This window comes from Balaenoptera ricei, chromosome 14 (genome assembly GCF_028023285.1).
Source record: "Balaenoptera ricei isolate mBalRic1 chromosome 14, mBalRic1.hap2, whole genome shotgun sequence".
Classification (NCBI taxonomy): Eukaryota; Metazoa; Chordata; class Mammalia; order Artiodactyla; family Balaenopteridae; genus Balaenoptera; species Balaenoptera ricei.
The window spans coordinates 40,516,228-40,529,650 of record NC_082652.1 but is presented as its reverse complement, the minus strand read 5'-3'; the positions used below and the strand labels follow the sequence as shown (position 1 = coordinate 40,529,650).

At 42.5% G+C, this 13,423-nt stretch overlaps 1 protein-coding gene across 2 annotated transcripts in view; it reads left to right on the top strand.

The window, feature by feature from the left end:
• NPC1 (NPC intracellular cholesterol transporter 1) overlaps nt 1–13,423 on the top strand; it is a 56,495-nt gene that overhangs the window by 6,398 nt on the left and 36,674 nt on the right. For both annotated transcript variants that reach the window (XM_059895304.1, XM_059895303.1), the window contains exons 2-4: nt 4,390–4,512; nt 5,437–5,543; nt 7,486–7,661. In XM_059895304.1, coding sequence (XP_059751287.1) covers nt 4,390–4,512; nt 5,437–5,543; nt 7,486–7,661 — 406 coding nt within the window. The remainder of the gene's footprint in view (nt 1–4,389; nt 4,513–5,436; nt 5,544–7,485; nt 7,662–13,423) is intronic.

Sequence of the window (13,423 nt, the reverse complement as noted above, 5' to 3'; positions counted from 1 at the left end):
GTTCAGGTAGAGTCAACAGCCAGTCACAGAGGGTAGTAGAGATCATGTAAAAGTTACTGCATTTGTGTGTGTTTGCGTGGATACATCTCTACAGGTTTGCCTGTGGGAGGGAATTGAAAGCCCGGAAGGCCTAGATCTAATAAGTTAGCATTGGTTAAATCTGAGGAATGGGGTGGCAGTGGAGAAGTAAGGGGGAGCTTTCAATATTATCTCATATACACCTGTGATATTTGAATATTTGTGATGGGTGGGTACTCTGTAATTAAGGAAAATAAAGTCTACACTCATTTAACATTTTAGGAGTCGGTTAAATGTTTAAATGCTTAAATAAGATAGTTCTTGTGGTCATGAATAGCTCTGTAAGACTGGTTGGTGCCCATGAGATGAACTGTGGAGAATTATCATTCTTTGGACTTGTCCCCCCCCCCGACCCCAGGTGGAGCTTTGGCAACACCTGTTATTAGAGACTCTGGCTGTGTCGCATGACACTCAGACCCATGGTGTTTCAACTGACAGTCACTCTTCTCTGCTTAATCTCAGTATAACCAAGAATGTGCTCTCTGCAGTCCTTGCCACTGGGCTTTTCTCTTACGTGGTGAAGGGCATCCGAGCTTATGTTTTGTGATAAAATACACATAAAATCGACCGTTTTAAGTTAAAGTACAGTTCAGGGACATTAGGTACATCACATGTTGTGCAACTACCACCACCGTCCATCTCTGGAGCTGAGCTCACATGCAGTCTGGTGCCCTTTGGGCTCTGGCAGACCTCCAGCTTGGTGGGTTTATTTCAGTATCGGGCAGGATACTTCCTTCCCCAGGTGAGTATCATTGGTGTGAAGTCAGCACCAGGTGTTCTTGTATCAGAGTAAAGGCAGCTTTCACCCAGACACCTTGCTTCCCTGAGGAAGGAAGTACGTGGCCTGTACCCGAGCCCTTGATTGCTTGACGTTCCCTTGGTCTTGGTGTCGGCTTGTGCTGCCCTGATGTTCCAGGAAATCTTCCAGGGATCTTGAGGTGAGCCGTTGTCTTCGTTGATAAAGTCCGACCGCTGTGCTGTGGCGCTTTGGATCCTGGAAACCCCAGTTGTTCGGATGTCAGATAGGTTCTTGACGGGCTGCATAGTTGAGCTCGGCCTAGTCAGTGGTCCACTGAGGAGTGACCCTCGTGCAGCATAAGGAGTAAGAGCTCCAGCTTCCAAACCAGCCAGGCCTTGGGCAGGGTCTGGCTCTGCTGTTTCTCAGATGTGGCCTCAGATGGGTCGCTTTACCTGTGGAACCCTCAGTTTCCTCATATGTGAAATGGTGTTACTTTAGTGCCAGCCTCACAGATCTGCTGCGGGATTGAGGTGACAGGGGCACCCTTATCCAGTGCCTGGGCGCCGTGGGCGTGGTGTACCCCCATGGGAGCAGACCACATGGTGGGAGGTGATGAGGTGGACAGAGGATGGCTGTGGGCTCGCAGGGAAGGGGTCGGGGGGGAAGGGGTGAGGGAGGCTGCACCGGCGAGGCTTCCCGGGAGGTTGGTGGGAAAGGTACCTGGGCTTGAACCCCTGATGAAGAGGGTCTGGCGATGGAGGAAAGACTGGTTTCCTTTTGAGCACCTGGGCTGTGCAGCAGGTGGTTGGAGGTGCAGCTGGAGAGGAGTTGGGGGTGGTCTGACTGAGCGGGAGGGTGAAATGGAGCAGCCTTCATGGGCAGGAGCAGGTGAAGGGACCAACACAGAGATGAGGTTGAACACGTGGATGAGGAGGAGGCCAGGTGGTGGAGGTCTCCAGGGGGGCTTGGCACCAGCCGGGCCTGCGGTTGAAGGAGATGCTCGGGTTTCAGCTGTAGGTGAGCCGAGGGGAGGTGGGGAGAGAGACTCGAGGTGGGGAAGAGGCCTCCCCACCTGTGCAGCCGTGTGAGTGAGTGCACAGGCCTGCACAAGGGATGGGTGATGGACCCCCTTGAGGGAGGACCTTAATTATAGGGTTGATTATATCTTATTGAGAGTCTGTTTCTGGAACTAGAATGTTCTGGTTTGAATCCTGGCTCTGCTGCTATTGGACAAGTTATTTAGCTTCTCTGCCTCTGTTTTCTCATCTGTAAATTGGGCATAATAGCACCTCCCAGGACTTCCCTGGCAGTCCAGTGGTTAAGACTCTGCGCTTCCACTGCAGGGGGTGTGGGTTCCATCCCTGGTCGGGGAACTAGGATCCCGCATGCCGCGTGGTGTGGCCAAAAAAAAAAAACTTCCCTCGTGCATTTGTTGTAAGGATTCATTGGGTTAATATGTAAGAACAGTTAAAACAGTGCCTGGCACACAGCGAGTGGCCTGTGAGTACCTTTGGGACCCGCCGGTTCATGCTTCTTTAGGTAGATGACTTGGGAAAGCAAACCTAAGAGCAGTGACTCAAGCCCAGTTTTTTCCTGGCCCCAAAGAAAACAGTTGGAAGACATTATGAATAATTCCTTACGTTTGAGTGGTAGTGCTTTCTAGTTTCCTAAGCACTTCCTCCTTTATTCCCGCATTCAGCGTTCACACCAGAGCTGTGACGTAAGCGGGGTTATGAGTGCAGTTCACAGGTGGGAGACTCCTGCTCTGCTCAGCCAGGTTACCTGCTCCAGGTGCAGCCGGGCTCAACATTTATTGAGGAACCCAGGGCTCCTGATCTCCCGCCCCTCAAGCTCAACCCTCAGCCCTTCCTCCCCATCCCCCCGCCCCATCTCTTCTACTTGGTGGGTGGAAACAACTTTGCTTTGAAACAAGTGGTGTAGATTATAAAGGATGATCTTGTAAATAGGGACCAAACAACATTGGGTCATCTTTATTTTCCCATAGAGTGCTAAGTGCTGAGGAAGGGGAACTTAGACTCCAGATGCCCGTCCTGTTAGTCATGCCAGAGTTGCGATTTTATGACTGGATTCCTGCCACTCCTGTGGGTGACGTGCCAGAATGCCCCCTGGCTGGGACCTGCTTGCCCTGTTGGTCTGTTGAGAATTCTCTGAGGGGGAGTCCAAGGGACGGGTCCCTTGTATGTAAATTACAGGTCAGTATAAGCAGTTGTCACCCCTCCTTAGCTTATTTGCCTTTTCAAACTTCAGTAGATGGATAATGACCTTTTAGTGGGAAACCCAGAGTTTTGGAAAGAGCAGTACTTTCTCTAGATTCGCTAGGTTTATGGACATAATTAGGACATAATTATCTTTTTATATAGAAATGATGGAATTTTGCAACTTCTTGCCAAAGGTTTGGGATATGGTGTTGTTAAATGCTTGTTGCTTCCTCATTTGTATAATCTCCCTTCCTTGTGGCCTAAACATATGACTTTTAATGAAACAAGATGGGGTAAGTCATAATTTCTGTTTTAAAATATCTGAAGAATGAATTCAGAGACAAGTCATTTGGACCCTTAGATTTCCCCTCAACACCCCTCAACCTCCTGCCTGTTTTTCCTTTCACGTTTTCAGGGCCTGTTGTGGAATTTGTGTCTTGATGCCGGCGACCAACACAGCCCAGCTTAACTCCTTGCGGTGTGTGGCCCACGTGCCACTGCCCCTGGAGGGAATTCACTCTCTTGCTTCTATGCCGATTTTTTTAAAATGGCTTTTCCACCAGGTATCTTGGGATCCATGGTTGCTTCTCGACAGTCCCTGTTTCCCTACATGATAGCTGATTGCAAGGTCACTGACCCTGGCCAGCTTGGTGGAGCTCGGTGGCCTTGCTGATGGTATGAGTCACGTGGTGCCCTCCTCCCCCCAACCCCACTGCCGTGTGACTCTCACGTGGGGAATAGGAGTGGCTCTTGAGAAATCTTTACACAAGAGGTTTTATATTTTTAAGATTCTGAGGTGATTTTCCTTAAAGGGAGCACATTTCTTGCCTTTTACTTAAATCTCGAGGACAAGGTATTCATTCTTGCTCGTCCTCCTTACGGTCTTTTCTTCATGTTACTCATGGTGTGCTGATATTAATTAACCTTAACAGATATGCAAACGATCTTTCATTATTTAGACCTGACACAGTTCCTTATACAGATGTGCAAAAATAGAGCCTTAGTAATCACAGACTCACATACTATCTTGCTTTCTTCCTCACTGATTGTTAGTGACTCTTATGTGGAACTGTAGCTTCCTCTTATTAATAAATAAACTAGCAGGAAGTAGAAATCATGTAAATAAGGAATTTCTATTACCTCCTTCGCTGACTGACTTGACAAGTCCATTTTGGTCTATTTTAATTAATATTTGTCAAAATGTTAAACTAACCAGTGCCTCTTGCTGTTACTTGGCTTTGCAGGTAACCTTGGAAGCTTCTGTGAATGGGGCTTGAGTGGGTGCCCTTTGCTGTGGAACTTTGTGTTATCCCTGAGGCCCTAATGAAGCGAGTTTTGGGTTGACTTTTGTAGGTATTTTCACAGTCCTGTGTTTGGTATGGAGAGTGTGGAATTGCATCTGGAGATAAGAGGTACAATTGCAGATATTCTGAGCCACCAAAGCCGTTGCCAGAGGATGGCTATGACCTGGTGCAGGTGAGTTAGTTGTCTCGGGCGTTGGGAACACAAAATGCTAATCAGAGATCCTCTGCAATTATACCTTAAATATTACCGTGGGGTGGGGATAGAGATGAAATGAATGGGCTTTTCTTATCCCAAACTCTTATCTGTAGCACAAAGAAGATAACATAACTCCAGAGGCTTAATTTTTGGGGGCTGACTATACCTTGCTCATAAAGTTTCCCATTATCAGGTTACTACTTAGGGACTGATCTTGGTACCTCAGATGTTGCTTTAGCAGCTTCTTCAAAATACACTCAAAGTTAACTCTTTTTGTTCCTAGATTTCAGGACTTGAGTGGACGAGGCTGCTAAGTGGCTGTGACTCCCTTGTCCTCTGTTCACTTTAGTGATTCCTCCGGTTTCCACCAAGAGCCTATGAACTTTGGCTGCTACCAGGAATCTGTTTCCTGTTGTCTCTTTCACCATCCCTGATACACAGGGATATTAGAAAAGAACTGGAACAATCCAGGTGGAAAGACTGGTCTTAGAGGCTGCAGTTGACACGGTAGCAGGTCATCTGGACTTACTCCTTTCATCAGAATTATTAAAAGCATTCGACATTTCCTGGAGTGACTGATGGAAAGAGTAAATAGCATTCTGGTTAAACTTAACCAAATAACCTAAAAAGAGGTAAAATGATTGTCAAGGGAGGAAAGTGAGCTTCCCAGTTAGGAAAAAAAAAATTAAAATGCCTCTACTGCCTCTACTTTTGTGAATCCCTAGTTGTAAACAGTAAATCTGATAGCCTTTTAAAAGAATTCTGCAAGCACTTTGCATATAGGTGTCTCACCCTTGTGTACCTAAAAAGGGCGATATGAATAAAATGGTCTTATATTTGAGGAATGCTTGTCCTTATTTAACTGTGCTCCTCTGATGTCCATGCTTTCTCACCCGAAAGGAACTCTGTCCAGGGTTCTTCTTCGGCAACGTCAGTCTTTGCTGTGATGTTCAGCAGCTTCGGACACTGAAAGACAACCTGCAGCTGCCTCTGCAGTTTCTGTCCAGGTGGGTTGACCGCCAGACATGCAGAAAAAATGGGTTTAAAAGTTAGTTCTTGTTTTAAGAACGCTATCTTATGACTTCTCAGAAATAAACAGTAACTTCTGATAAAGTAATAATTATCAGACTCAGTTCTCTCTCTCTTTACATTCAGAATTGCTACTTGGTTTTCCTCTGAGATGTCTTCATCCCAAAGGGGACCTGCACTGGGGTCTGGGTCCTTTCAGACTTGAGCCTCTTCGCGCTGTGGGGAGGAGAGGGGGTCCTGCCCATTTCTCTGACCTGAGACCCTCCTCCGTGCAGTCCTCTGCATTGCCTCCCTCCCCTGCTTTGTGTGTGATTCTCTCTTCCTATGGTGACCCAGGCCTCGGTAGAGCCTTTGGTAACTGCTCAAAGCTTGTTTTGGCAGAGTCGGCTGGCTTTGTCAAAATTAGTTTGCCATCCAGTGTGTTCTGTGTGACCGGGGCAGTGAAAAGGGCTTCGTAATACATGTTCTCTAAGCTTACCCAGCAGTTCTCGAATGTGCAGAAGAACGAACTGGTGGTGGTCTTTAGAACAGCACATTGAGCACCCTGATAAAGGCGGATGGGAAGGACATGTGCTTCTCTGTGCAGGTGTCACTGCAGGTGACAGGGCACAGGTCCACTAGGAAACCTTGCTTCTCAGATTTTCAGTCGGCAATATAGAGTGGAAAACCATCTGTAAATTGTTCTCTGAGGACAGCAAACAATATAATAGATCAGAAAGTTGAGACTCTAATCAGGCCCGCTTATCTTGTGGAAGGAAGCCTAGTGGATGTTGCTGTAGCCAGACTGGAGCTGTCATTTAGCCAAAATACATTTATCTAGCACCTGCTCTACGTGAGGTATTATGGGCGTAAACATCAAAAGATAACCAAGTTTCCCCCGTGTTGTCAGAGGTAACAAAGCTTTATTTATGATAGCAAACAGTGAGATGGTAATATGGAATACTATGCAGCTGTCCCAACTGATGATTGCAGAGATTAAATGGAGTAACATGGAAAGAGGTTTGTAATTTATGGAAAGTAGTAGAAAACTGTGCACCCCAAGAGCGAATTCTGTTTGAATGGTGTAATTGTCGTTCCTGTTTGTCACAGTAAAGCATGGAACTCCTGAAAGCAAGTCAGCGTGGGTGTCTGCTCCTTCACTAGACCAGAGGCTTTGAAGGCTGGGACCACACCTTCCTTGTTCTGTGTCGCATGTGGTCGTCTGGATGGGTTCAGAATAGAGAGCAATCTTGATTGGTTTTGTTGCAAGAGTGCAAGTCTGATGAAGCAATAGCTTTTGCAGATAACGGTGAACCAAAGAGGAGAGAGAGGTCTTCTGCCACATAACTGGTCAACATTAGAAGCTTAAACTTTGAACCTGGAAGACAGCAGACAGTTGTGGTTCTTATGAAAACCCGGGTGCTTCTGAAATGCATGCAGCCAGAGGACACCACTGCTGTTCTTTTTATCTTCTCATGTCACGGGGAAATCCTCTTGTGTTTAGAGAGAGCCTAGGGTTATCTGGGGATCAGAAGAGAGCCCTTCCGTAGGTTATAAGATGAAAACTCTAATGTGTAAATCTCATTTTTTCCCTTTTTTCTTCTCAATCAGAATTGTCACCATGATGCTTCTAAGTCCTTCTAACTTCAAGACAGAGAAAACATGTCTGATACTATAAAGTGCAGAATTCAGAGAGCGTTTGTCTCTTTTTGAAATTACATCTGGGCAGCACAAATGTAGTAATTAGGGCAGTTTCTAAAGAGGTGTCTTTATTTTAACATGAGGTTTTAGGTTTGGAATTGCTGGGTTTAATATGTCCTCATGGTAATCCATTTGCCGTTTTACAATAAATTTTAAACATTCTTTGTCTATTTTAAATCATCTTTTTGCTGGCCCTATTATCCGTGAAATCATACAAAGTAGTTTTACTTTTCCTTTTAGATGTCCATCCTGTTTTTATAACCTAGTGAACCTGTTTTGTGAGCTGACATGTAGCCCTCGACAAAGTCAGTTTCTGAACGTTACAGCAACGGAAGATTATGTTGATCCTGTTACAAACCAGACAAAAACAAACGTAAAAGAATTACAATACTATGTTGGAGAGAGTTTTGCCAATGGTAAGTAAACTTTCAAGTTATTCCTCTTTTATATTTGGTATCAGGACAGTGGATCAAATTGTCCCTTTTTGTTGTCCTGTCAGCTCTGTGAAAATGACAGTTTTTAGTTCCATTGGCCTTGAAATGTGAGTTGTTGCTTTGCTTGTATCCTGGGACTTGAGCTACAACCTTTTATACAATCTCCTTAAAGTATTTGCTTTAACTCCTTCCTAAGTATAAGTTCCCACATGGAAATTTTTAGTATGTGCAAGCTTATTTCTATACATTTTAGAAACCATTGGAACTTTGGTTCTAGTGGACATGAAAGGCATAACTTCATGAATTACTGCAAGACTGAGGAGATGGGGTGGAAGGTAGAACTAGTTGGCAGAGGAGAGATTTTTGACTATGAAGAAACAGATCACGAGAAGGGAAAGTAAGCAGGTGTAACACGTAGGAGAAAGGGTAACCCAGCAACTAGAAATCATAGAACAATCTGAAAAAGACCATGTCATGTTTGTTGAAAATGACTGAAATGAAAGAATTCTAAAAGAATAGGACACTAAGGGAAAAGAATGAACAGATTAGAAATAGAACTATAGGGCTTCCCTGGTGGCGCAGTGGTTAAGATATATAACAGGCAGGCAGTGGTTAAGAATCTGCCTGCCAATGCAGGGGACACGGGTTCGAGCCCTGGTCCGGGAAGATCCCTTATGCCACAGAGCAACTCAGCCCGTGCACCACAACTACTGGGCCTGCGCTCTAGAGCTGCGCGCCACAACTGCTGAGCCTGTGTGCCACAATTACTGAAGCCTGCGTGCCTAGAGCCTGTGCTCCGCAACAAGAGAAGCCACTGCAATGAGAAGCCCATGCACTGCAACGAAGAGTAGCCCCCGCTCGCCACAACTAGAGAAAAGCCCGCGTTCTGCAATGATGATCCAATGCAGCCAAAAATTAAAAAAAAAAAAAAAGAAATAGTCATTTAAGTGGATTAAAAGATAAAAGATTAGATGCAGCTGAATAAAGAATGTGCCCAAAAACAATAAATAAAATAAGAAAATAATTCATCAAAGTTGTTGACTATAAGAGCAACATATAAATTTAATTATAATGATCAGTTAAAAACGTAACAAAAAAACTTACTAGAAAAAAGATCCCATTCACAACAGCAACAAAAAGTAGGATACCTAGGAACAAATGTACCAAAAGATGTGACGTAAAAGACAGCCTGACAGGATGAAGAGAGATCATTCTGTGTAGAAACAGAACCATCCATGTGGACAGTGGATATATAACAGGTGTGTTGTTACAAATCATTAAGGGAAAGAGTGGGCTAGTTGATAAATGGAGTGAGAAATTAATTATTCATCTAATTTTTATTTTTGATTAACAAAGTGAAAATCCTAGTCTTGGAAATTTTTAGAAGTAAATATAGAATGTCTTTATGACTTTAAGGTAAGAAAGGATTCTAGACAAGAGAGGAGAAGCAGAAACCAGAAGTGAAAGGATTTATCAATACAGATAATTAGCATCTGTAGCAATCAGTGAAATGCAGATTAAAACAGTGAGCTACCATTTCACATATCAGATTGGCACAGATTTAAAAATTGGTCAATTAGAAATATTGGTGAGGATGTAGAGGCAGAGGAATGCTAATATACTACTCCACTGGTAACTGTAACTTGGTGTGAGTGTTTGAAAACCATTTGAAAAATAGTTTTGCAATACCTGGTAAACTTGAAGATAAATATACCATCACTGCAGAAATTCCACTTAGAGGTGCCTACCTTAGAGAAACTCTTAATGCATGTAAGGAGGGAGAACCATATAAAAACGTTCATTGTAGCATTTCTGTGATCATGAAAAATTGGAGACATCAAGAGAATAAGACAAGCACAGACGGGGAGGAAATATTTGCAAAAGACATAATCTCATGAAGGACTGTTACCCAAAATATAGGAAGACTTCTTAAAACTCAACGCTAAGGAAGTGAACAACCAACCTGATTGAAAAGTGGACAAAAGACCCGAACAGACACCTTACCTAAGAGGATACATGAATAGCAGATAAGCATATGAAAAGATGTTCAACATCATATGTCATTAGGGAATTCTAAATTAAAACAACAAGGAGGGACTTCCCTGGTGGCACAGTGGTTAAGAATCCGCCTGCCAATGCGGGAGACAGGGGTTCAATCCCTGGTCCGGGAAGATCCCACATGCCTTGGGGCAACTAAGCCCATGTGCCGCAATTACCGAGCCTGTGCTCTAGAGCCTGCGTGCCACAACTGCTAAAACCCACATGCTCTAGGGCCCGTGTGCTGCAGCTGCTGAGCCATGTGCTGCAACTACTGAAGCTGGCACACCTAGAGCCTGTGCTCTGCAACAAGAAAGCCTGCGCACCGCAACGAAGAGTAGCCCCCGTTCGCCGCAACTAGAGAAAGCCTGCACACAGCAACGAAGACCCAATGCAGCCACAAAAAAAAACAAAAAACAACGAGATACCACTACACACCTATTAGAATGGCCAAAATCCAAAACCCTGACACCCCCAAATGCTAGCGAGGATGTGGAGCCATGGGAACTCTCATTCATTGCTGCTGGGAATGCAAAATGGTACAGCCACTTTGGAACAGAATTTGGCAACTTCTTAGAAAATGAAAAATATTCTTTTTTTAACATCTTTATTGGAGTATAATTGCTTTACAGTGTTGTGTTAGTTTCTGCTGTATAACAAAGTGAATCAGTTATATGTATACTGAAAAACATTCTTACCACACATTCTAGTAATCATGCTCCTTGGTTTTCACTCAAGAGAGTTGAAAATGCATATCCACATGAAAACCCATACGTGGATGTTGGTAGCAGCTTTATGCGTAACTGCCAAACTTGGAAGCAACCAATAATGTCTTGCAGTAGGTGAATGGAGAAACCGTGGTACCTCCAGACAACAGAATATTATTCAGCACTGAAAAGAAACAAGCTATCAAGCCATGGAGAGACATGGAGGAACCTTAAATGCATGTTACTAAGTGAAAGAAGCCAACCTGAAAAGACTACATACTGTGTGATTCCAACTCTGTGACACTTTGGAAAAGGCAAAACTATGGAGACCGTAAAAAGATCAGTGGTTGCCAGGGGTTGGGGGCAGAGAGAGACGAATAGGTGGAGCACAGGGATTATTAGGGCAGTAAAACTAATAGTTGATACTATAATGGTGGATGTGTGTCATTATATGTTTGCCAAAACTCTAAAGAATGTACAGTACCTAGAGTCAACCGTAACATAAACTGTGGACTTTGGGCGAATATGATGTCAATGTAGATTCATCATTTGTAACAGATGCACAACTCTGGTGCTGCTGATAGTGGGGAGGTTGTGCTTGTGTAGAGGCAGTGGTTATATGGGAACCCTCTGTGCTCTCTGCTCAATTTTACTGTGAACCTAAAACTGCTCTAAAAAATAAAGACCATTTTAAAAAAACATTGGAGACACTAAATGCTAATTAAGAGGAGAACAGATCAGTGTACTGGAGCATAGTCATAGTCTGTTATGTTAAAATGGATGAATTAGGATTGTGTCAGTCACGTGAATGACACTTAAAAATACTGACTGAAAGTAAGTAACAGAACATATGTAGTATGTTTATATTAAACAGTACTACATATTTATGGATACAATATGTCATAAAAGTACACAAACGTGCATGGGAAAAATAAACATCAAACTCAGGATTGTGATTACCTTGGGGAAGGAGGGATGCCCATAGGAAGGGATAGTGAGGGAGCTTCAGCTATATCTATAATGCGTTTTTGTTAATGTTGAGGCAAATGTTGTAAAATAGTAAGATCGGTAGAGGTGGGTGGCAAGTACATGAGAATCATATTCTCCATATTTTCCGTATCCTTGAAATATTTGATAAAATTAAAACCTGAAAACCAAATGGTTAGCTGGAAGATATGAGGGAATTACTCAGAAAACAGCATCGAGATATAAAGTTCTGGAAATCATTAAAAGTGACATATGGGGGTAAGAGAGCTGGGGAGAGACAGTAAGCAAAAGGATAATGGCTGGGGATTTTCCAGAATGGATGAGAGATGAATCTTCAGACTTAGGAAAAGAAAATGAATCCTTAAACCAGATAAATTAAGAAGAAGTAGAATAGGGGCTTACCTGGCAGTCCAGTGGTTAAGACTCCTTGTTTCTACTGCAGGGGGCGTGGGTTTCATCCCTGGTCGCAGAACTAAGATCCCGCATACTGCATGGCGTGGCCAAAAAAAAAAAAAAAAAAAGAGAATATATATATAAATCAGTTGTATTTCTATACACTTGAAATGGACATTCTGAAAGTGAAAATTTAAAAAAAAAATTCCATTTACAATAGTATCAAAAAGAATAAAATACTTAGGAATAAATTTAACAAAAAAAGTGTGAAACATACTCTAAAAGCTAAAGAACATTATTAAAAGAAATTAAAGAGGATCTTTATAAATGGAAAGGCATCTTGTGTTCATGGATCAAAGACTTAATATTGTTATAAGATGGCAGTACACCCCAAATTGATCTACAGAGCCAGTGCAATCCCTATCAGAATCCCAACTGACTTCTTTGTAGAAATGGACAGGCTGATTTTTAAATTCACATGAAATTACAGGGGACCCAGAATAGCCAAAACAATCCTAAAAAAGAAGAACAAAATAGAAGGAATCACACTTCCCAGTTTCAAAATTTACTACCAACCAGTGGAAAACAAGATGGTATGGTACTGGTATAAGGATAGACATACAAAGAAATGAGGCAGAATTGACAATAATCCCATACATCTTTGGTCATCTGATTTTTGACAAGGGTGTCAAGACCATTCAATGGGGGAAAGAATAGTCTGCAACAAGTGGTCTTGGACAACTGGATAGCCACATGCAAAAGAACAAAGTTGTACCCTTACCTCACACCATATACAAAAATTAACTTAAAATGTTTGCAGCAACATGGATGGATGCATTATGCTAAGTGAAATAAGTCAGACAGACAAAATTAAATACTGTATGATCTCACATATGTGTGGGATCTAAAAAATACAACAAACTAGTGAATATAACAAAAAAGGAGACTCAGATATAGAGAACAAACTAGTGGTTACCAGTGGCGAGGGGTGGAGGGGTGGCATGTAAACCTGGGGGGAGTGGGAGGTACAAAATATTGGGTATAAGATAGACTCAAAGATGTACTGTACAACATGAGGAATATAGCCAATAGTTTGCAATAACTGTAAATGGAGTGTAACCTTTAAAAATTGCATTTAAAAACTTAAAATGGATCAAAGACCTAAATGTAAGAGCTAAAATTACAAAACTCTTAGAAGAAAACATCAGGATTAAAAGTTTAAAAAAAAAAAAAATCGGGATAAATCTTCATGACCTCAGATTTGGCAATGAATTCTTAGATAAGACAGCAAAAACATGAGCAAACAAAAGGAAGAAATAGATATCTTGGACTTGATCAAAATAAAAAACTTGTGCTTCGAAGAACACCATCAAAAAGAGGTGAAAACAATATTTGCAAATCATGTATTTAATAAAGGATTTGTATCTAGAATATACAAAGACTTCTAACAACTCAATAAGTAGATAACCCAATTTAAAAATGGGCAAACGATCTGAGTAAACATTTCTCCAAGATGTTATACAAATGGTCAGTAAGCTCATGAAAAGGTTCTTGAGATCATTAGTCATCAAGGAAATGCAAATCAAAACCACAGTGAGGTACCGCTTTACACCTACTAGG